This window comes from Tetrao urogallus, assembly GCF_951394365.1.
Source record: "Tetrao urogallus genome assembly, chromosome: 4".
Classification (NCBI taxonomy): Eukaryota; Metazoa; Chordata; class Aves; order Galliformes; family Phasianidae; genus Tetrao; species Tetrao urogallus.
Window position 1 is genome coordinate 46369500 of NC_136817.1, and position 24768 is coordinate 46394267.

The following is a 24768-nucleotide window of genomic DNA, read 5'->3' on the forward strand; positions in this document are numbered from 1 at the left end:
TAGGTTCCTCAGCCTTTTTTCTCCAAATAATTCAGTATTATTCCAAACATTATTAAGTATGATAAAATGTTTCCAACACATCATTTTCAAACACAAGAATGTGAGAGGTTATTTCTACAGGTACCTTTTAATGCAAATCTTGAAAATTTCAGAAGATTTTGACATTTTTCCCATCCCAATACAAGCAATTGCTTTTATTTACATACATTTTACCCTTTCTTATACACTTATATTAGTTATTGCTAGTTACCTTCTTCATTCTTAAATAATAGCACAAATGGTTTACAATCATGACACCTCACAGCAGCCTGGCTCCCCATTTTATGCAAAATAAAAAATGACGTTAAGCCTAAATATATTCTTTTACATCTTCCGGCAAGTTGAGATTTTCTCCTAATTTATTAATAACTTTGATTGGCAGAACACACTAAACGTGCCAGCATCCATGACTAATACAGATGAAACTGAACTGAGCTGACAGAAGAGAATTTTCCTCAGTTCTTCATCCAGTTCTTACTCGTCCCAGGTGTCTCCATATTTATTTACTTTAACTAAAGAAGAGAAAGAAACAGTAACCATGTTATTAGTTTGAAGTGCAAAAATTACAGTGTCAGAAGGCACGGTGCACTGTCATTGAAAGTGTTGAGCGGGGGAGAGTGTCAGTCACAGCACAACAGGTATGTAATTAAAGATACTTTTGAATAAATGGGGAGAAGAGCTCATTCGTTATTCTTTAAGAATTTACCCTCAGTCCAGAGGCCCACTGTGCTCATTCCTGCCCTGCAGAACTTGTAACTACTTGGAAACAAATGGAACACGTGGATGAAACAAAGACAATTGGAGGAAACAGGCAAGAAATGTTTCGAGAAGTATGTGGCTACATAATGTAGTTACGTGCACAATTGGATGGATTCAGGATAGTTCAAAACACAAACAAAGTGAAATCAGCACTCCCTACTAGGAAACCACTCAGCCATTATTATTTGGCAGCTTCCTTTAGTATATAAGCGAGTCAGGGAGGAAAAAAACAGGCTACTGGTCTTGAAGAATTTACTCAGATACATTGTGCATAACTGAAAAATGGACAGTAAGTGAAAAGATGCTCTCCTGAAAGTGAACTGGAAAGTGTCTGTAACTGTCTGCCATTGCTGACAGTGTAGAGATGGAACTATATGATACAGGAAGAACGCTGATGCTAGTTAGGCACTCTTTACAAACTGACTTGCAGTTTAGTTACTAAGCCCAGCTAACACCTATCTACAGTAGAAGCAGTGGAACAGAACAGCGTACTGTCCTTGTTTCAATGAGAAGACAGCAAACTTAGCATAATACACTGACAAATCTGTTTTAAGCAGATTGATATTGCAGGTGAGGCACATGAGAAGCTGCCTACAACTAATTTGATTTCCAGTTCCTTTCACCACAGCTCATTTGTTGACTGGAATGGTCCAGTCCAATTCACCGTGCAGCTACACGAATTCATACTGCTATAACAAAGGGAAAAGAAAAAGCACCAGCAGATGGAAGCTAGAGACTGCTTACAACTGGCTTAAGCATGGTTAGTTTCCTCTTCTGTCCTTTCCACAGAAGACAGAAACCTCTGTCTCCTATTGGCAGTCTGGGTCTGGATACAGATACAGGAGATGAACAAAGGGGTAAGGAATCAGGATGCACAAAGATGTACATAACAAGTAACGTGTCCCATATGGTACAAGCAGCTCTAACAGCTCACAACATCAGAATTCCTTAACTACAGATTTAAATGCGCCTCCACTTACAGAACATTTCTCAACTTTTGTACTCCCTTCTTACTTTTTTTTCCTAACAATGGAAATAAGGTACTCATAAAAGTTTATTTACAAATCTCAAGCATTGCTCGGTGTAGTTCAGTGGGGTCACGTAATAAAGAAAAAAAAAAAGGCTGTTATTCTCTTAATGATGTAATTCAGTCTTTGCCCAATAATTTTAATTTTAAGTTTTAATTCAAGACTAGAAGACTTTCTAAGGGCAAACAATCTGGAAAAAGTATTTCACAAGTATATAACAGACTGACACTTCTAAATATCATTGTTCCAAGGTTTACTATTACTGCTTCAGATCTTTTTGCATTTACACACCTTTTATATATTTATTACAACCTAATATGCCCAATAGGTGACCTTATCTATTTTTACAAATCGTTTTGCATTATCATTGAGAAGACATTTGGTTTTGCTGCATACAAAACCAAATGATTATAGCTTAATAGTCCTGCAGTCTGGTAAAACACTTACACTGGTGATATCTTTTTCCACAGCTGTCACACTAAATAATACAATTCTAGAGCAGGTAAGTATGAACTGCTACTGATGTCTCCTTTTAAAAACAACTGTTCAAGTCAGAAAGTCGATTGGAGTCTTATTCTTCAGAGCACTGCATTCTTATTTTGTTGTGTACACTTTTGTTTCTCATTGTGGAAACAAATCTCGATACTGTTGCTAAATACTGCTTCCTTCCTTTGCATTTTAATGTAGAATAATGAATCTCTACAAACAATACTGCTATAGAAATGCACTAATTCCACAAGAAACAATTCATAAATACCCCCCACTCCAAAACCATCAACTGTACTCTATTCTTTGAGAACAATGCTATCTGAAACACACACACCCCCCTTCCATAGCTAAAACTCTTCAGTAAAGCTCAAAGTTCAGAGAATTCTCTGTTGAAACACATTGCTCAGTGTATTAAAAAAATAAAATAAATACATTAAAACAAAAAAAAAGATGAGATTTTCGGAGTCTGGCACCAAGCTAGAGAAAAAGAATTATTATTTGCTATTGGAAGATGGGTATTTCTGATAAGACCCTATTGCATATCACATACCTGGAGACACTGCAACTGTAAGCTTTTCAAAGGGCAGGCAGAATTGAGCTTTGGGTTCTTTGGGTTTGTAACTATCTTTAAAATTATTGCTACTGTTTGAATTTACCACGTATTGGTGTAAATCAGCACACTACCTTCCTTAACTGGTCTTTCCTGGGGAAATTTGCTTGCAGTTTCTGCCTTCAGTGGTGACATTACTTCATATGTCTCTCTGTGTTTATTCCTTAATTCTTCATATGTGACACTTTTTTTTTTACGACTTTCTTCTGGAATTGGAGGAGCTTCTACAAACACAACAAACACAAAAACACCAGAAATGGCACCACACAACAAAACTTGCCCACAGCCTCTTCCAGAATGCCAGTTAATTACAGCTCAATCACAAATGAAAATGAGCGTGACAGCTGCAATTCTAAATGCAACTGAGAATCTACGTGGTCCTTTTATCCATTCCTTTTATCCTTTTCATTTTGCCTATCTGGTTTATATCTATTTTAACTTAGTTTTGTAATTTTACCTAACAAAAAGCCTAACAAGCACATGGTACCTGATGGATAAGAGTTCTGGTCACTTTCTATAAGATTAATGCTCAACATACATTTGATACATTTGTAGAGAAGAGAAATCTGGATGAATCTAAAGTGTTTTTAGTAAGCCTTTTAAATTCAAAGGATGAGAACCACAACCATCATACGTCACTTGATTACACTTCAATTTATGTTTGTAATGCAGAATCATGGTTCTATAAATTCAGGCTTTACAAATCATTGCTATTTGTGATGAAGTATTATTATAATTCCCTTGACACATCAACATACAAAACTTTTATATAACTAAAAGTGAGTTGCACAAAAAGTTTGTTTTTGTTTTGTGTGTGAAACAAAACATTTTCCATCAAGAAATTAAGAATCAAAACTAATTCAAAATATGCAACTCTGCATTGCGTAGCAACAGACTCCTTTGTGTATCACAGAGGCCAGACTTCAGAACAGTGTTTCCCTTGCAATAGTAAAGCACACAGTTCATACTGGACTGATGGGAAAAGCTGCACAGAACACTATTTTAAAACCCTTTTACTTCTCCATGAGAAAATCAGCTGTCACGTGAGAGAACACAATCTGCATTCAGTTCTCAGAGAACTTAAACATTTATCACATTAAAAATAAAAAACAAAAACACAGCTTTAAGTCATGGAACCAGCAATATACAGTTAAAGCACCATCATTAGTGAAAATTAAATAATTCTGAAAGGCAAGCAGATAAATGGTAGAGACTATGGCTTATGTAGCACAATGAAAAGGCTGGCACATTCATCTTAATTTAAATAAAAAAGAGCTTCAAGTCAGAACATGTACTTTGAGGTCGAGTTTCCTAAGAGACTAACCCTTGCAAATTCATTTACTTGCAATTAAAGCTACAAAATAGAAAAGCACCTGCATTTGGCTTACAGTTAGAAAATAATACATGTATTTGCCTTCTGTCTCAAAACAATTCTAGGAACTTCAAGGTGTTTCACTAAAAAACACTATTATGCCATGTATGACTTCATGGGATGAAATCAATTTTACTGAGAGAGCTAAGAGAAAGGCAAGAGTACTGCAAATTGCTAAATATTCAGACAGATCCCACCTTGAACATTATAATCGGTAATTCCTGTAGGTGAAGATTCATTCAGGGAAGCACTGAATGGAACGGGCTCATAACTAGAGAGGGCTCGATCTGTGGAACTGTAATCGTCTGAATAGCCAGAAGACAGTGGGAATCCAGCTTTTGGAGAAGACTCAGTAAATGACTGAGAAGGCATATCTGAAAATTCAGATTTTCGACTGGAATGGCTGAAAAATAATACAAAAAAAACATTAAATACTGAAAGCTAAAGTTAAAATGAAAATATATGAGTAACATTATGTGCAGCTCAAGAACGTTGAGCTTACCCTGTTTAACGATTTAGTTTTCAATAAAATTAACTGAACTGCCTTAAAAAATGGTATTCTCTTAAAACACTGCAAAAATCTCTATATATCCTTCCCCAACAGTCTTTGATTCTTCCCAAAAGCCTAACTCACAGCCCCAAATCAGAAGACAAAAGAGAAAGTGTTTTGTACTTTAAAACACAGAAATGACAATCCTTTTCCTCAGGGACTCTTCAGACAGAAAAAACACAACAGACACAAATAGTACAGGGTGTGTCCTTGTAACAAGCTATAATGTGCAAACAACAGTTATTTCTAAAGATCTTTTAGGAAGAATTTGCAGTTAAAAAGCATTTATTATTACAAATGGTATAACTGATCAATAATACAGAACAAAAGAAAAGGAGAAATGAGATCTGTCTCGGGGAAACAAAACTATAATAGTTTACTGAGCTGCTGAATTAATTTTTCAGAAGAAACATTAATGAATTTCCTCTTGAAAGAAAAAGATCACACAAAAATACTCCTGAAATTGATGTCTGATGCTACCTACTCAGAATGGCCTGATAAATCACTTCACAGTAATGTGTCAGGTCTATCAATAATGCTGTCCTCTTGGTGCCACTACGGTCTTTCTTTGTTCATTTTTTACTTTAAATTTTTGCACAGCTGTACATTTAACTTCATACAAAGAATTGCAGTTAATATTTGTTTTGTTCTCACATGGCATATTGCATAAACATACACAGCTGAGCCATCTTTTTCTCCATTATATTTTTAAAGTATTTGCAAACTCAACATTAAAGAGCTGAGATCCTTTAGCTCCCTACTCCTCTTTAACTGCAAAAAGAATTACACGTTAATTAGCACACGTAAAATGGCCACAAACAAGAGGGCAGCGATTTCTGTCACTGGCTTTAAAAGCTAGGATACATGGATAACAATGTGATTTGAATGAATTTAAACTCATCGTTCACCAAGGGAAAGAAAAAAAGTACAATGTAGCAAATAAAATAGATTTCTCAGCTACTGAAGAAAGGACAACTAAAAGATCAAGAGGTGTAATGATGCAGCAGATGATTGATCATCTGGAGTGAGCAGAGCTAACGCTCGTGATAAAGTCTTATTAAAAACTGTGGAATGGTGGGGGAGAGGGTCCAGCTGAGTTGATGTATTAAGTGGTCATTGCTAAAACTCATCAGAAATAAAAAAAAAAAAATCAGAATAAAGGTAAACCTTGCAGACAAAACTGATAAATATTAATTGATAAAGTAATCAAGAATTTAATCAAATCCTACATAAACATCTGACAAATCTTTGCACAGAGAAGCAGCAGGGCTACCACTCCCTGTCCAAAGACTGTTCTCTCAATTTTAATTCAAGGGCTTAAGTGAGACATTCAAAAAGCAATTTGTAATTAAAAAACAGTTGAGGTAGAAAACATTCTGGAACAAAACAGGAAATAGTTTTAAGAACTTGATGAGTTTCTCATATGCACAGCATAACTCTGTTACAGATGTAAAGGATTTAAACAAACAGCCACAAGTTTGACCACCACGCTTCTTCCTGCACTGATATTGTTTACTGAGCTCTTTCCTTCGATAAACACTGAAATCATTTCCACCCTCTTCCTACTTAAATCAAACTAAACTATGAGATAAGTTTCCAGAAGGCAACACTATTTTATTTCAGTTAACTTAGTTTGCTTCTCAATTGAGGAGGGTGACTTCTGATGTCACACTACCACAAGTAAATTCTACAGGAAACCAACATATCTTAATTTACAGGGAATACGTTTTCATAAGTAAAATATTTATTTTTCTATTTTTCAAAGTAATTTACTTTATGTGTAGAGTTCAAAATGTGTGTTTTTATAGCTGGTCAATTAATTGATAGAGATAATACAGCTTCCAGAAAGCGGTAGAAAGGGGCAGAAGGGGAAAGAGGGAAGTTACAGATCTGAAGATCTTTGAAAGCTGCCAACGCAGCCTTGATCTCTTTGGTCTTTAAAATATTTTATCCCAGCAAAAAGTGTTACATTGAAAAGAGAATTAAATTCTTACGAATGTGAGCTGTGTCTCTGAGCCTGTCGCAGAACATCTCCGATCGGGGAGTCCTTCAGCCTCTTAAACTTCTCGCTACAGATTGGCAAGTAGGATATCTTTCCAGCCAGGTATCCACACATTCCAGCAACTTTATTAAAAGAAGAAAAAAAAGATGTTTTTATACACTGAATAATAATATTCAACGTAGTTTTAAAATAAATAATTCGAAATGAATTCTACAGCATTTTGAATAAGAGAATAAAAACAGTTGGCAATCTGAAACAAACAAAAATGCAGCAATCATCTCTTTACTACTTCTGCATTTGAAGGGTACTAAAAACAAATGCAAGAGCTAAACGAAGACACGTGGCAATGATTTAAACAGGACATGAGCATCAAGTGATTTAAGATAACAATTAATGACTGAAAGGTGACAAGGAATTCTAATCAGCTTTTCCCAAGCTCCAAAAACAACAATTGACTGTCAAAGATGATAAAATGGTCAGGAGTAAACAAAGGTAAAATACTGTAAGAATTTAATCCATTGAAACAGATAGATCTTGAAAAGCATGGAGAGAAATCTATGATATTTTGTACTAGGCTCTAGTATTAAACTAGTTTTACAACTGAATTGGTGGAACTGTTGCAATCTTAAGGCAAACGCTTTCGAGTGTATGAGACATTTCATCTGTTAGGCAGGATAAAAGTCTGAACAATCACAGTAGTTTTTTTCAGGAATGAAAGCTGTTGATTTCCATCAGTTGGTCCTTCATGTTTTTGAGTGGGCACAAAGAAGCAGAGCTCAGAGGCCATCAAAAGAATCTTTGTTATTTGTAGAAGAGGACTAGATCCCTTCAGATGCAAGGAGCATTTACTAACTATGAAGGCTAAAGACTAAATCATCCTTAAGACAGGTAAGAGTGAATTACCAGTAACGTTAATTCCTCAAGACCCTCACACTGTAGATTACATTACCTGGGAACCAACATAGCAGGGGATTTTACCCTGCCATACTGAAACTGTGATCCCTGTTATAAAGCCCGTATTTTCCAAAAAGGTTAAAAAATGTTTTCCAAGGGAAAGAAAAGCCACAAGCAAAAGCATAGGTTACAAATATTTACTGACAAGAAGTGTAGGGGTTTAACTGCTTGGAAGGAAAAGGAAATGCAAGATACATAACATGTATCTTTTCTGTGCAGACAGAAAAATCAAAAGCCCTTAAAATGCTGGAAGAAAAAAAGAACTCCTAAACTGTTTTCTTGTTGTTTTACATCAACTATAAGCTAGCACCAGTACTCGGAATTGCACGTGTTCTTCTTTCAGAGCTCATGGGGGAAAAAGAAAACAAAAATAATTACAGCGGTGCTGCTTCCTTCAAGCAGATTTCACTGCAAGAGGAACATAGAGTAAAACTATGAGACACCATGTGGAGCTGGTAATAATTTCCAGGAAGAACATGTAGACAGCAGCCACATCTGACTTAGACAATGAGGATGGAATGAGAACTGCTTAACTCAGGCCTTTTAAACCACAACTACATCCTCCCAAAATTCCAGTACTGGAACTGTATCTGCTAACCCACACACAGCTACCTGCTGAAACGCAACCAACACACTTTTTTTGGAAGCTCTTCTCATTGAAAATAAAAGCCTACATGTCCATCAGTGTATGCTGAAGATAAGCTAGAAGTACTACAGCTTACAGCCACAGTTTCAAGAACAGCTGGTCTGGCCCACTTCAAAACTTAGTTCTGCTAAATAAATGGAGCACGGTCTTCAGCAACACCTGCATAGGAGGTGTCAGGGAAATAGTAATTCCATTATTCATTAGAAACGTTTGTACTGTTCAGTGCTCAAAAAAGGCAAGTAGAACTCCCTATAAACAAATGGCAGCCCTGCTTTCTCACATTCATTTATCTGCCTAAACAGCACTTCCTTCACCACAAACCATGGCTTTTGCCCTCTTCCCACTGAAGTAAACTGTGATAATAACTGGCTGTAACTGGCTGCATCTGGGCAGATTGGCAAGATGGTGAGTTCCTGTTTTACTGTCATGTATTATATTCAAATGGGTAATTTATTATTATTATTATTTTTATTACAGTTAATCCAAATTCATTCATGAGAAACTGCTGTCTTCCCATAATTGTATAACAGAACATCCAGGGAAAAAAAAAAAAAGCACTAAAATAGCATGAATGGGACAAGTGAGGCACATGAATAATGACCTTCAAATTAGGAAGGGAGGGGTGGGTGTACCCTGGCAAAGTCCTTCAAGCCAACTTCAGTGCAGCAGCACTTTTCCGATTTTAGGAGATATTATTTGGACCTACAAACTTTTATACAACGTTGAAGAGCTTTACTTGCCAAAGCAAAAACACTGAACAGATACTGCAAGTACTAAATATTGTCAAACATCATCAAAAATGGCGTTCTGATAGAAGCATCACAAATTGCTAGCAATGCAGGTCAGGTGCAAGCAAAAAAGAATGTTACTGCTTGTGTTTGTTTCTTCCCTCCTGCAAAGTTTACACAGCCATGGAAATAAAAGCTAGGTCAAAAGAGCATTTTTACTTCGTTCTTCTGAGTTGTAATACTCCGAATAGATGCTTAAGAGCAACAGGTTATGTCCCTACACACACTTCTCCTTAAGCATTAATTTATTTCTGACGTATTTCCAATTCATCTTTAAACTCCATCACAGAAAAATATTGATCCCTAACAGACTGTAATGAAAAGGAAAATAAGGAAACTTACACAATGTCTGCTTACAGTGCTTTTATCTTATATTTTCGTATTACACTTGACAAGAATAGCTCCAATCTCACAACTTCATAGAAAGCCTAAAAGAAAACTTGTCTCAAATCTGTTGCACAAATTTGAATACGACAAATTGCTCTGCCTCTTGATACAGTAGAGTTGTTTTTCAATATTATATGCTGTTTTCAAGAAACATCACAAAGAAGTTATTTAGAATCAACTGCAGGAGGTGAACTTCACTCATTGGATATATCGGATCACGTAGGCATGATCTTCAAGCAGAGTTTTACTGATCTAAGCACAGAGCGAAGTCACAGTCAGTCAGCCAGCTGGCCTCATGGGAGTAACAGCTGAGGAACAGACTCCAGAACCAAGTCACAAATGCCAGCTAATCTGTACACAGCTTTTACTTACATGCAACTTTAGTAAAGGAGCCAAATCTTGAGCTATCTCTTAGAACGCCTGAAAAATCGAAGTAATAAATAACAAGTTATTAAGTTGAAAAAAACATTAACTGTTCTATGAACACAAAATGAAAATTCTACTGCATAATACCAAGGGTGGTAGATAACGTTTTTACACTTAACATTCAGAAGAATGCAAGAAAACCTAACACTGGAATTCTCCATACAATTCTAACAATCTGAGAATTAGCCCTTTAATGTCTCACAGAGTACCACTACAGTCAGTTTCATAGTCACAGAGATATTGTATTTGTTGAGCAATATAGACTGAGGAAGAATTTGGCTTTAATTTAAAGTTCTCCTTCTTTAGCTTGCACGCCATATTGCTTAAGATTCTGAACTTTCATGGTTAACATTATTATAGCATCCTTATTAAGCAGAAATGTTTTATCTCAGTAAGTAAAAACAAAACCAGGCATATTTACAGCTTACCTTTTTTGATTAAGAAACTAGTAGCTAGCATGCTTGCAGCAGCCAAAGGAAAAGCTGTGAAGAAGAGAAGTTACTTCGACACAATTTTCAATGTAATTAACAAAATGTACAACAAAATGAGAAACACTAGGTCTTACTAAAATCACTTATATGAGAATATATATGCACAATTAATAAACTATAACAACTGTGAAACGTTCTCAATTCCAGCTTTTGAGATCTGCTACAAGTTATGCAATACAGGTTAACGTGTCATCTTGCCCTCGGCCTTCACGCTTCCTAAAATGTAAGAGCCAGTTGCAGCTGGGGTAAAGGGGCAAGGTGCTGACATCTGGCTACAGCTGCTCCAGCATCAAAACACAACACTTCAAACCTGAAAGCGTACACAGGCTTTTAGAAGAGATGTTTTAATATGAGAACGTTTAAATAGTTCCAGCTCTCCAAGAGACACAAAATAATTGGATTAAAATGAGATAATTGGAAGAGTCAATCCAATCAAAGAGTCAAGCAGCAATCAAATAACAGAGCAGGTTATTTTTGTAGTTTATGGACCAAGCTACTCAGCTTTGGGGTAGGGTCAAATGCAGAGAAGCCAATGAACACAGAACTGCATTACTACCTGTCACAATCTGCTTGACTGTTTATTTGCAACAGTTTTTATCATACTGAATGACTTCAGATAGCAGGAAGCACTTTGAGATAGCAAGAAGCAAAAGCTTTCAAGCAATTATAATATTTGGAAGATAACACTGCTTTGAAATTATTTGTAGAATGAAGAACACACAAGTTATAATAACACTGAAATAATGAATGTTGACAAAGCAAAAGGTAATGGCAGCAGGGACTCATAATGAAATTAAATTTTAAGCAAGTCTGCAAATACAGATGTTACAAAAAGACTACACGAATTACATTAACTTGGCCTAGGGAGATCTTTTTTATTGTAAACAGCACTAAGTTCTTAGTGTTTTGAAGCCCATTAAGTTCCTATTAGAGTTCATTAAGTTCCTATATTAAAATAAACAGAATTTTAATTTTTACAACAATGCTAAAATACACATTGCAAACTGCTGCTTTTTCCTTCATAAATTCAGACAGATGTAAACTTGATTAGGAACCCAGTAAGTGCATTAGGGTAAAAATGACCAGATGTCACATGTAAGAACAAGTATGGGCTCCATGGTTTACAAGCAAGGTTAAAGCAACATTTCAAAGAGAACATAACCCTCCAATCCACTGAATATTAAAACCCTATGGTTTTAGAGATGCTAGGGCAGATCTTCTAAAAGTTCAAGTTCTCTGATATACAGAATGCCAGCTTAGATTTGAAGTTTAAAAAAAAGAAAGTTACATTAAAAATCTAGCAGAACTTGTTGCAGGGGAATTCAGTTTAACCTTCAGAGCTCAGAAATGATTTATAGGCCTGGCATAAATATTCTGGACATCAAAGACAGGTTACACATTATAGTGGAAACAAATGCTACAATGTGGGTGTACACATGACAAAATGGCAACAAAAAATTAAAACAGCGATTGGTAAACAAAAATTTTGAGTCAAACATAAAATCACCATGAATAACTATGCAGGTGTAGAAATTAAATGGAAGATTAACAAATCAGAGACCATCCTCGATGTTCACTGTGATGTGCAAAAACTACAGTGCTTGAGGAATGAGAGAAATCTTAGAAAAAACACTGGGAAGCTGGAATGTCAACAGCAGGTAATTCGTGAGAGCAATGTAACGCATCCTAGTCAAAATGGGGGAAAAGGTCCTATCAAACCTGACTCACCTCGGTACCGGGCGCTCTCTTCAGCGCACTCCTTGAGGAGCCTCCGTTCCTCTTCTGTAGGCACATAGTGCTTAGGGACTGTGTTCTTTTGTTGGGGAAAGCAATGAAAGAGAGAGCAAAAAGATTTAGGGGGATTCTTCAACTAAAAACTTATGACTTTCAGACCTCATAGTGCCCATACTTTGACGTAGCTATGATGAAGAAGCTAGCACCTTCCTGACTATAAACGTCACGAGAAAAAAACAAAAACAGAGAAAAAAAAATACTTCCACAAAACAGATTAAAAGAGAGAAGATTCAGTGTGTGCTCAAACCCAGACCATTCCCTTTTCCTGGGAAAGGCAGCCTTGGACTCTGCAACCTGCCTCCCGATTTAAGGAATTTGGACAGCTCACTGAACATCTTACGTTTTGTCAGGGCTGCAACAGCACGACACGGGTGCGTTCGTACTAGCACCCAGCACGGCCGGGCCGCAGCTGCGAGATGCCCGATAGAGGCATGCCCTACAGCCAGGGTCTGGGGTAGAGACACCCGCCGTCCCTGCGCGTTCCGCCGAGGCCCGAATCTGCGGCGAGGTGCCAAGGTCGATGACGAGCAGGCCTCAAGGGCACGGCGGGCGGGAGAGCACGGCACGGCTGACCCAGGGGCCGGCCGGAGCCGCACAGGGCCTGCCCGCAGCCTGACCGCCGTGCACGCGTGTAAGCGAGGGGCCGCGGCCTCGTGCCTCGCACTTAGCGGGAACTCCAGTCCCGCAGGACCCCACAGCTCTCGGGGCCTCCGGGACCGGCCCCGCCAGACGCGCGCCCGTACCTCAGGCGGGTCACCCAGCTCCCTGCCGCCGGGACCCTGCCCGGCCTCCATGGCGGGGCGGGGGCAAAGCGAACCCGGACGGGCGGCACTGGAAGAACGGAGACCGGAAGTTCCCTGACGCCCCTCCGCCAGGCGCAGCGGCCGACCCGGAAGTGAATGCGGGACACCGCGCAGGCGCCGCAGGGTCGAGCCCAGTGCAGGGCCTGGAAGCTGCCGGCCTGGGGCGGGTGGCAGGCTGTAGGCTTTGGGAGCTCTTCGGGTCAAGGCTTCCTGCCTCCGGCCCGCGGTTCCGCTGCGGAAACAGGAAAGGAGGACGGGAGAACCTCGTGTCGGTGTGGCAGTGCGCTGCCTGTGCCTGCTTCGCAGTTTTCTCGTTATTATTTTTTTCCCTCGATGTGACGGCTGGGTGCGGGCGGTGCGGCCGCCTCGCATGAGCAGGCGGGACGCAAAGCATTAATTTCAATAGAGAACATTTCCTTCCTGTGCCTTATCTTGTTTCCTGCCTTCTTAAAGAGTGCCACCCTCTAATAAATGTGAGCAGGCACAGCTCCAGCAGTGGCGAATCCTGTAGAGGTAATCGGTACGTGGCTGTTCTCCTTTTCTCAGTGTTGGTGTTCACGTTATTAGTGCCAGGGTCCTCGCTTGGCTGCATGCAGGGTTCCCCGTTATTTAAACGAAGCCCGAGGAGGAGCCTGGCAGGCAGCTGCCTGAGCTTGGTGGTGTTGATGGTGCTGGAGCATGTTTAGAAACAAGAGTCTGCAGGCCTCTTGTTCAAATGGTAGTGATAGTGAGTGAGTGCTGATTATGAGAAATCAGGAAAAGCTGGGGGAGGAGGGGGGAGAAAGATGTTTCTGATAATGTGGTTTGTGCTGAAAAGCTATCTTGTAAACTATCAGTACTGCTGCTCGAATTCTCAGTGCAGTGTTATGCCTCTACTTGCCTGGAATGCACCACTCCCTGCCAGCCATCCCTGCAGCCAGCCCTTGTCTCTGAACCCTGGAATTCAAGTGAAGAGGCTTAAATTGCTGCTGCCTGATGACTGTACAGAAAAAGCCTGTGCCTGAAGATAGGAAATCCAAGGTTTAGTGGCTGAAGGTGTTAGAAATCAGCAGGGAATGTGTATGCAAAGTATCTGAAATTAGTACGGAATGTGGCAATGCTTTGTGAGCATGTAAGGACCCAGAATAAATGGGCTGAGGAGTGTGAGAAGTGATAGAAGTGACTGCCTGCAGGGTTCTGAGTGCCATAGCAAAAAAAAGCTTTAGAGGAGATGGGTTTCTGAATTTGGGTTCTTGAAATAACCTGAGAAGATGGAGCCAAGGAGCAATGTTTTTAGTTTTCATGCTAGAATAAGTAAATTACCAGTTTGCGTGAGGTTTTTCTGCCTGATGACGCAGATTAGTTCCAACCTTTATCTCTGCTTATCACCTGAGCCTGACATAATTAAACACTCATTGACACTGACACCTGAATGTCAGGTATGAATACTGTTCATCCCAAAGCAAAATAACTTCATCTCATGAATTCGCAATATTTTTATTTATTTAATACATTTCTAAAGGCAATTTATTTAATGCTTCTTCCCATTCTAGGTAAAGATAACAATTTATTGTTAAAGCTTGCATTTTTTTTGTAAGGGAGGATGTGCTTATGGACTGTTCCTTCTCTTACCATACAGCTTCATATAGGGAGGAAATGCCTCTCTGTCTCCTTTATTAAAGAAAATAATTACACTTTTTTTCTTTTTTTGTCTCATAAAATTAATACTTTTTCATTCAATTTCCCCACTTCACTACTCCCAAATTCCTTTATTTTGTCTTTGAGTTTTCTGTCTCTCTTCTCATTTTAGATGTAATAGAACTCACTTATCCATGACTATAAGCTTTTTATCTTTTAGGACTTAATGTTGTCCCAGAGTGATGATATCAGCGATACCAAGAATGAACTTTAGACTAATAAGATTATTTTTAAATGAACTGATTTCTTATGTACTGAGAAGATGGCAGGTGTGAAAATCAGTTCCTTTCTAACTGTGGTACTTTGTAAAACAGAGTTACGGGGCTTAAGCACAGGCATATCACTCTCTGGAGATGCTGCTGTTGCTCAGCTGTGGACAAAAGAGTGGAGCACAACAGCTGGGACTGCTGATTCTTAGTCGCAGGTTTGCGCTGAGAACAGCTGCTCCTAAAGAGGAACGAAGGTTTTTCTGTCCAGAGTACTGCTGAGGCCGCTGTGGCTGGTGACAAACGAGTCAGTTTCTTGGTGCTTCACACGCTTCGTTGTGGCACATCAGTGAGAACCGACAGCGGGCGTCTGTAGAGCTGTTACGTACAGCCTCAATTAGCTTACCCGCGTTGATAATAAGCGGTACTGCAGCGTGCTCCGTAAATCACTCCACAAGCCGATCCTTAGGGTTACATAGCAAAGCAGGCAAGTAATCAGCTGGGAAAGGGGAGAACCTCGCTGCTGAACACGAAGGCAGGCGGCTTTCCGAGTGCCGCGGCGGCCGCGGACCCTTTAGCAGCCAGGCCGAGGGCGGCAGCGGGCGCTCGTCGCGGGGCGGGACTGGCCGCCGCCTCAGCCAATCGCCACCGCATGAGGCTGCCGTGCGCGGCATTTTGATTGGCCGAAAGGCACGCCGGGGGGCGGGGCCTCAAGGGCGGGCTCGGCCACACGGAGCCAACGGGGAGGGGGCAGAGGGGCGGTGCCGCGTGAGTGCTGCGCTCGCGCCCCAGTGAGCGGCGGTTCCTGGTGGGGCGCCGCGCGCCAATGGGCGGCGGGGGGGCGGGAGGCCGAGCCGGGCCGTCGAGTTACCGGAGGGGAGCGGCGGCGGCGGGATAAAGCAGGCGGCGTGCCCAGTGGCGCTCGCTTCCCGACGGCGGCGCTTTGCGGGGCGGCGCGGCGCACTCGAGGCGGCGGTACTCGGGCTCGCGGCAGGAGCGGTGAGGTGGCGACGGGACCGTGGGGAAGGGGGGGGAGGGAGGGACCGCTCCGACGGAAACGGGGCGCGAGGGCGGGCCGTGCGCCCGGGCCGGGTCGCTTTGTTTACGGCGGGGAGGGGGCGCTGGACGGAGGCGGGCGGCCCTCGGCGGAGCCGCCGCGGTGTAACGGCGCCCCGCCGCCTCTCTCCGTCCTTCCTTTCTGACCGCGCCGCGCTTTTCCCGCTCGCCTTCCGCTGCCCGGGTGGCGTGGCGGCGGCCCCGGGGCCGGTAGGCGCTCGGCTGGGCTTCTCCGGCCGAGGTTCTGTGCTTCGCGGTGACCGTGCGGCGGCGCCGGGGGCATCGGCCCCGAGCCGGGCTTTGTTCCCGGCCCCGCCCCGGCAGGCGGCAGCGGTGCCGGGCCGTGGGCAGCGCGGGCGGAGCTCGCTCCGTATCCCGGTAGCGCGGCGCGGCGGCAGGCCCGAGCCTGGTTCGGACCTCCGGTTCGTTTTCGCTCTCGCGTTGTGCTGCCTGTGTGGATGTAGGTGCGGCGGGGGCTCGGCCGCATTCCCTGCCCCCGCCTGCTTTCATGTCTGTACTTCCTCTACTTTGGTTCTGTGATAGCTCTGTTCGGCGGTAAGTAGCAGCTCGGTTTGTGTTTTAGCCAGAAATCCGTGGTTCAGTAGTGAGTGCCAGGTAAGTTCCAGGTCGGATGGGAGGCAGAAAACGAAACAAAACAAAAATTGCATTCTGGGGGTCTCTGAAGCTGAGAAGTTGTCAGAGCCGTTTGTTGGCTCTGCTTTGAGCAGCAGTCCAGAGGTGAAGGAGAACCTGGGCTTCTGTCTCCTCAGAACCAGAGACCTGAGTGTGTGTGGGAGCACGCACAAAAGATGTGGGCTCTTCTGTACTCATGTGCTGGCATCCCCCTATGCTCTGGCTTCACGCATTGCAAAGGGTGTATTAGGTGATAAGGTACTGAAATGAGGCTAGAAATAGTGAATTGTCGGTTGGTAGGTTGCTGACCTGGCCAAAAAGATCCATGTACGTTTGCAAGAACAATGTAGTGTGGAGCATGTGGAGTGCTGTGCTTTTTGAGGTGGTTCACTGAGTGAAGTTACTTGTAGCTATTTAAGAAGTTCCTGCAGTGTGCCTTTTCTAGGTTCCCCACTGTTGCTGTGGCACTGAGAATGCACTCCAGCGCTTCAGAAGCACCATGGAAGCATGAGCAAGCAGTGGGAAACCACACATTGCTTTGTCTTGTGATATATCACAGGAAGAAAGCAAACCCCAGGTAAAAATGGCATTGCAGGCTTAGTAAGTCGAGTGCTTAGAGGTGAGAACAATGTTCTGTGTCAGAAGCTTGTTTTGTTTGTAGGGGCTCCTGGAGGCTGTTGGCTGGTAGTATGTGATGGCAGTGCCCACTCAGAAGGCAGGGTGGTGGTACATTGCTTTGGGATGCTGTTGCAGAAAAATGCCACTGAGCTTTGTTTAAAAAAAAAAAAAAAAAAAAAAAAGTTTGGCTCTTCAGGATGAATTTAAGGTTGAGGTACTGAACTAATTTCACTTCTTTGTTTGACTGAGCTAGAGGAGCACAGTCACAGCTGATGATCATGTCATAGCGTTACATCCTTCAGGAAGGAGATGGAGGGCTGCAGTAGTGCAGGGTAACAATGAAAATGTCTCAGTTGTTCACAGTGCAGTATTAACGCCTTGCCAGTGTTGTTCTGCTAACCCTGAATGACTCAATAGTTGTTCTCAAATGTTTTTTTTTTTTTCCCACTGTAAATGTCTTTCTAATTTTTGGGGTTAAAATTAATTGATGTGCAGAAAGTTTTTGCTAATACAATTGAGAACACCCTGTCTGTATTTACTTTTTCTAAGAACTTAAGAAGATTATAATTAAACCCAGCTCCCATTGGCTGTGTATTAAAGAAACCAACTTGGAAAACAAGGTGTTCCACGTTAGAAATCGCCTGTTTTGTATCTACTTTTTTACTTCAGGGACTTTTATCTTGGTCACTTTGGCTGGTGGCAGCTGGTTCATTATGGCACAAAGGGCTAAATGTTTTTTTTTTTAATCTGAGCACTGTAAGAGGCATGCAGGCAGACTGTACACTTCAGTGAACTCATGTAATCCAGATCATGAGTATAGAATGTGCTCCCTCTGGTGTAGAGAGCCGTGGGCTTGTGGCAGGTTTTGTATACATTTGAGCCGTAGCTCAAGGGCAACCACAGGTGTCATGTTCCAACAGCCGTGTGAGATGGAGGTAGCTCAGTGTTAGAGATGAGTTGCACAAGTTACTGTGAGAACAGTGAGGATAGCGGTTTGGGGTTGTGACCGCGTGACGAACGTCAGGCCTGCTGTCCTACAAGTGGGAAGTGCAGGGCAGCTCACCCACTGTGGGAGAGCAGCTGCCTCCTGCAGTCTGGCTGTGGCTTACCGCTGTGCAGTGCTTCTGCATGCTCACACCCAAACAACATCGAACCTTTATGACTTCTGGGTCTGTAATAAACCTCTCAGGAGCGATCACAGGCTGGAGAAGAGCGTGGCAACGTGGGAGGGTTTCGCAGTTCAGTTCCAGCCTCACTCCAAATCCCGGTCAGTTCCAGTAATAGATGTTAGCCAGAGTGATTCAACTAGGCTTGCTTTGCCTTTTTTTGTCAATTAAAATAGCAGTTCTTTTTGCTAGTCTTTTTCCTAGTATTTAGATCGCTTACCCTCAAGTGCTTGGTGATTAAATTTCTACGTGTCATGTGTAACGCTGCATGGCTTTGTCTCTTCCAAGACTGTGTTGTCCTTCCTTCCCCTCCCCCAAATCTAGTACAATCCCTAATTCCCTGTGACATGAGCACCTCCCAGGAAGAAAGGCAAGTTGTACCGTGGGGGGGGGAGGGAGGAGAGGAGTCAGTGCTGTCACTGGCAAACATGAAGAAGAAATGAGCTCTTGAGCTAATTGAACAAGGGTATCAGCTCTTGACGTGGCTTCATTTTTGAGGGAATTTTCTGTTTTATTCCATTTTTGTGCACAAAATGAAATAGCAAGAACTAGGAAGAGGAACAGATTAAAAAAAAAAAAAAAACAAACAAAAAAAAAAAACCGAACAACAACCCAACACTTGAAAAGTTAAAATTCAGTTTCTCTTAAATGTCTAAATATTTGATAGAAGGGCCTAGTGCCCCAGTGCTGCTTTTGTAAACCTTGGTTTCTTGTTTACATATACAATATGCCACTGTCAGTGTAAATTGTGGTTGTTTTTTTTTTTTTTGTTTTGTTTTGTTTTAGGAGCAGGTGATAAAAAAAGAAAGTCAATCTGTGGAATTCACAAAGCCCCCCAGGTGGTACCTATCCTGCACTCCAGCACTTGGTAGGAGTGTAAACAAAACAGGCTTTCTGGTAGCTGGGCCTGGTTCTGCCTGAAGCAGCAGCTGGATTTTTGTGGCAGCTTGTGGCAGAAGGCTTGGGTTGCTTGCTGTGCACTCTTTGGTGCTACTGGTCACTTTGGAGTTAGTTTGGTCACCTGTTTCCTTTCTCCCTGTTCTCCAGAGAATGGGAAGACTCTTCTGGCTCAGACCTTTCTCTTCTTTATTTATCTATCTAACTGAAGTTGGCATGAGAGGATAAATAATGAGTTTTGTGTGCCTTCACCTTGCTATTGGATGGAACACTGCTTCAGAATGAGATTCCTGTGGTGCTTTGGAGTATTTTTAGTTTTCAAGTTGTTTGTTAATAGCAGTCAATCAGTTGCTATTGCCAACATTATTGTTCAGCTTAATAGTGTTTCCTTTTCTAATATCTAGTCCACATACTCCCTGGAAATAGGCTTTTTTTTTTCCCCTGGTGTATTAAAATTATATTATTACCATCAGGCTCTCTTGTTTGGATGAGATGCCTTCTGTTCACCTGCTGGCTGTGCCATTCCATTGTTGCCTTACTTTGTGTGGAATTTGTCTTTTTAGCGTGTTTGTATTGACCTGACTTGTATGAAGTATTCCAGAGAAGGTTTCTGTTGTACTTGATTTAGGTCTTTTAATGCCTTCATGAAAGTATCTTGCCAGTAGATCTTCAGGTTGTGTTTTTTTCTTCACTTCTTTCAAGACTTCTCAGATTTGTCTTCATAAACTACAGTTTACAGCAAAAAAAGTAGTACTACCCAAATGAAGTTTCATTGAGTTAAACGGTAAGAGAATCCGTAGGGGTGACAATAGCAGTATTTATCCACACTGGGTTTAAGTGTCCTTGGTCCTACCAAAGTCCAGGCCATAGTGGGAGTGGTGTTGGTTGTGGTCATGAGGAAAGCATTCAGGGAGCTCAAAGGTGCCACTAACCATGTGCAAATACCTGGGGGAGAGAAACTGAGAGAAAACATCCAGTACCACTTTTAGAGGCAAGAATATGCTAAATGGTCATAGTGAGAAAAAGGATGAGCCCTGTTCTGCAATATTCAATCAGCCTTAGATAGCCTTCATAGAAGACAAACTGCTATTGTTTTTTTCTTCATTATTTGTTATTGCAGTAGTCTCAAAATACAACAATTGTGTGGTTTCCGCCAGCCCTAAGCAGCTAAGTTTGTTTGTTTGGAGTAACTGAATATAATGTTGGAAATATTTATAAAATAAGGGCTGGAAGAGAGTGGTGAAAACTACATGTACAGATAGTTGTATCTGACCTGAGAGGTAGGGCTCTGGTGATGCAGGGTGGGAGACTTTTAAAAGAGAATAGATACTCATTTAAGAAACAATAACAAATGGCAAGGGAATATTTATAATCTGAGCTTTGGGAATGTTATGATAAATGATAAAACCAGGTCTCTGGAATTCATGTTTTCAGTGAAAATTGTAGAGTGACTTGATTGCTCAGTTAGTGTTGGTGCTCAGTTCCTTAATGTGAGGATGCATCTGCTGCAAACACTGTGCCCTGGAGGGCACTTGTGGTCAACAGCAGAGCTGGAAAGAGAGACTGACTTTCTTTGGGAAAGCTTCAGCCTGTCTTGAATGAAAATAGAGCAGGAGCACAAGTGTTGATACGGACTAAGTCAGGCAGAACTGTTTGGATTGTGTCTGGGGCAGCTAAACATCTTTGAGATTGACAGAATTTGCAGGATAGACAGCAGATCGAGCTCATCAGTCTGCCGGTAATGATGATCACATTAAAAAAGATGTCTTTGAACAAAAATAGTATGATTTCTTCCTCTGCAGACATAATCTAAAAACAGATGTCATCCGAAAACTGAAAAATGTGCTGCATTGTGCAGATTGACTGCTGTGGCTTACTCCATTCCCGGTGCAGGGAGCTGAGCTGTAGCTGATCCCACAGAGGCCAGTTTGCTGCAGCAGCTCGGGGAGTTGGTGGGTACCCCAGGCCTTAGAGAGAAAGAAGGTGGGAGAGAGTGCTGCTGTTCTTGGGGGAAGTGGCTGCTGACACCTTCACTCTGCTACTGCTAACCTATTCCTTTGTATGCACACACAGATCCTGCTGTCCTTTGCTCTCTTGCTTCTCTTGGTGTGTCCGAATACCTCATGCTGGTGATCCTTCATTCTGTATCCTCACCTCTGCCTCCTTGATAAGATAGATGAGATAGATGTAAATGAGAAGGGTTGGAAAGCAAGTTTGGGAATATGTAGAGGGAAGCACAAAATGAACAGAATAGGCTTTTAGGAAAGAATCTTCTTTACCTACCACTGTACATACTTGTTAACGCTTTAATATAATGCTTTTGGAGGGATGAGACCCAACTATAAAATATTTGAGAACATTTTCTTTCTGTGTGTCACAATTAACTGCTGATACTATAGTTTGTTGCTAAAAATCCATTACCAAGCCATTAGGTAGGCACTGATTATCCTTGTCTTTCTGGTGGTGGTGGAGGTAAATGGTGTGCACCTGATCTGAACCAACTTGAAGCCCAAACTTTTATTGCCTGGGAGGGTATTTACAGACAGTGCTATATAGCACACTACATGTTGTGCTGTACTGCAAGTTGTTCTTTTGATTTGCATTTTTAAACTGAGTAAATGTTTCTGTTTTCAAGGCTTTCTCAGGCCCTGTAATTTTATAGTACTTTCTACTGCATGCTCACTCAAAACCAAAATGATTGTAGTTCAGAGTTGCAAGATCTTCACCTGCCTCAGGTAGTGGTGCAGGCACTTTATGTTTAGGAGTTGAAATGTGTTAGTGCCAGAAGTCCCTGACAGCTATGTAGCATTCAGCAGATGACTGCAAACCAGTGTGCATTTGTTATGAGAAGGGTAGGATGCTTTGGAGAAGGTATCAGTGGGGCTTTTATAATGCTTTGAGCCTAGAAACAAAAAGAATATTTCAACTACTTTTCTGTTTCTTATTTTTGGTGAATGTGGAGTCTGGAGAATGCAGAATGACCTCATTTGGGATCCTGTCAAAATGAAATAGCAAGTTCACATTTCAGCCTGTGTGAGTACAGAATTCAGAGTAAATTCTTTTTAAGAAAAAAGAGTAGATAGGAACAGTCTATGTGGAAGTACAGCAGAGTCCTTGTTCCTCTCATTAATAAGCACTAATGTCTTACTACAGGATGTACATCAGATTCCAAGAGTCCAGAGGATACTGAAATCATTGGGGTCTATCAATTTAAGGATATTTTTCTGCAACTGCTTACTATAGGAAATCTGACTGTTATACTCCAGCATGTGCTGATCGGCCTGTTTGCAGAATGGCTGCTATTTGATATATAGGACCGCAGTTCAGCTTCTGTTGGAAGTAGCTTTAATTAGGAGCGGGGAATGGCTCCTACTTAAAATAGGGCTTTTTCACTTTAAATCCATATACCTTGCCAAATATGCATACTGTTTGTATTGATAACTGAAGAAGAGTTCTACTGCTGTGTATTCTTTGTCCTTGCACAAGCGCAGTAATGGAACTGGTAGGTGATTTAACACTTTTTGGCAGTTTTTTAAAAATAGAATATATTTTTAGCATCAACGGTCTGCTAAGGGAGGAAAAGTAGCACATAAGCTGTTGATTTTTCATTCAGTGATTCCTAGTGCTTCAACTGTAGTGAATTCCGATTTCTGAAAGCTTATTGAATTGAAAAGGATTGTTTTTTTTTTTTGTTTGAATTACTTTCAAAAGTAGCATTTTGGAGGGGAAAAAAAAAAAAAAAAACCAACAAAAAAAACCCCAAAAAACCAACCAGCTTGAAGGTGTGATATAAGCTCCTGCTTTTTAGATTTAATTCATATTTTTAGGCTGAGTTTAGTGCAGTCTATGCTTGTGGTTTATTTTGGTGGGGAGGAAGGACAAAAGGCTTTTACAGCTATTTGTTTGCTGTGTTATGCATTGGTTGCTGTTGTGGTGATGGAGCAGGGGTCAGAGTTTTAGGTAGGCTCCTGTGCTTATGCTGCATACTGAGTGGGAGTTCTTGCTTTTCCTATTGCCAGTACTTTGTTACTGCAGGTAGGGTGATTGATGGCACTTGGATCATTGCCTGTAAGACCTTCAGTAGAATCAGCTGCAGTGCATGGATCTAGACCTGCTCTTCTGCTTTACTGTTGCAGGCAGCAATGCACCTGAGGGAGATTGCTGCTGCCATGGGGAGGATCTGCCTTTTTTCTTTCCCAGTGTGTAGGAAACAGAAAGGAACAGCAGATGATAAATCTCGAGGTGACATAAAAGTAGGCAAGCTGGAGACAAGCTTGTTACTTTAAAATACTGGTGTGCAAAGGGCTTATGTACTGTGCTGAGACAGACAGCATTTGAGTTACTGGCATGGTGGAAGCAGCATCTGTTGGAGCTGGTATTGTTGTGTATGAGTTGAGTGTACGACCTTGGACGTCGGGTAACTAACATAGGGTAACTACCAAGTGACATAGGGTAACTAACTTCATAGTCAGTACATTGAACACTTGGACACTTATCCTGTAGTTTCTTAGCGGGCAGGCAAACACCTCTTCAGACAGTCTTACCTTGTAAATGGCATAATGGAAAGCGATTAATGTCACTTGTTTTGGAGTCTAGTCTTGTGCTAGTAAGTGCAAGTTTTATTAAGAGGCTAAGCTGAGAGACTTGAAAGCTCTTATGCTAAAATACGCTCTGGCTGAAAACCCAGGTTTAATTTTAGCAGATTTCTAGTACTTTGAAATGAATTTCCAGAAGATAAAAAGTTATCACAATTTGAAGAGCAAACAGGTTTTTGGCAGTCTCCCAATGGAGATGATTCATATTCATGTACTTTTTTTCTGCTAACTGAAGAAAGGATAGTGCAGAAATACATTTTTGAGCTGTTATGGTCAAGTTATTATACATTTGGCACAAAATTTTCCTCTGAAGTTTATCTCACAAATGCCTTTCAGCTACAAATTGTGATTATATTGGAGTCTTTTCAATTGAAATTTGTCAGTTTGTGAACGGAGAGCTATTCATAATTCTAATGAAGATTAATTGTTGAACCACTATGATAAATGTAGTTTTCAGGTACAGAAGGTTGGCTTCATTCTGAAGTGTCTGTATGACAGAGATTCCGCTTTATTCTCTTTTACCATGATCTTCTCAATCCAGGACCTTCTACATAATGAGTGTTACTCCTCATTTGCATATTCCTTACGTGGGAGCTGAAACTGCCTCAATTTCCTGCCTTTCAACCATGCTTCTTCCTCTAGCAATATCCATGCTCATGCTTATGACATCCATGTGCCCACATGTTTAACTGGCCAGCAGTCACTCAGCTATGCTGCCTGTGGGCTGGGAGATGAGCTGTTTCTGTAAAGAGCTTGTTGGTGTCAGAAAAGTGTGTGGCCTG

General features: G+C 41.4%; 1 protein-coding gene across 1 annotated transcript; it reads right to left on the reverse strand.

Annotated features, from left to right (window-relative positions):
- Window positions 1-513: 513 nt before the first annotated feature.
- On the reverse strand, window positions 514-13129 carry LOC306946183 (OCIA domain-containing protein 1-like; the record flags this gene model as incomplete). The annotated part of the gene is made up of 8 exons (XM_079535156.1): window positions 514-551; window positions 3000-3149; window positions 4495-4700; window positions 6842-6971; window positions 9997-10044; window positions 10479-10532; window positions 12270-12354; window positions 13079-13129. The coding sequence occupies 8 exons, from the start codon at window positions 13127-13129 to the stop codon at window positions 514-516; spliced, it is 762 nt and encodes a 253-aa protein (XP_079391282.1).
- Window positions 13130-24768: the final 11639 nt, after the last annotated feature.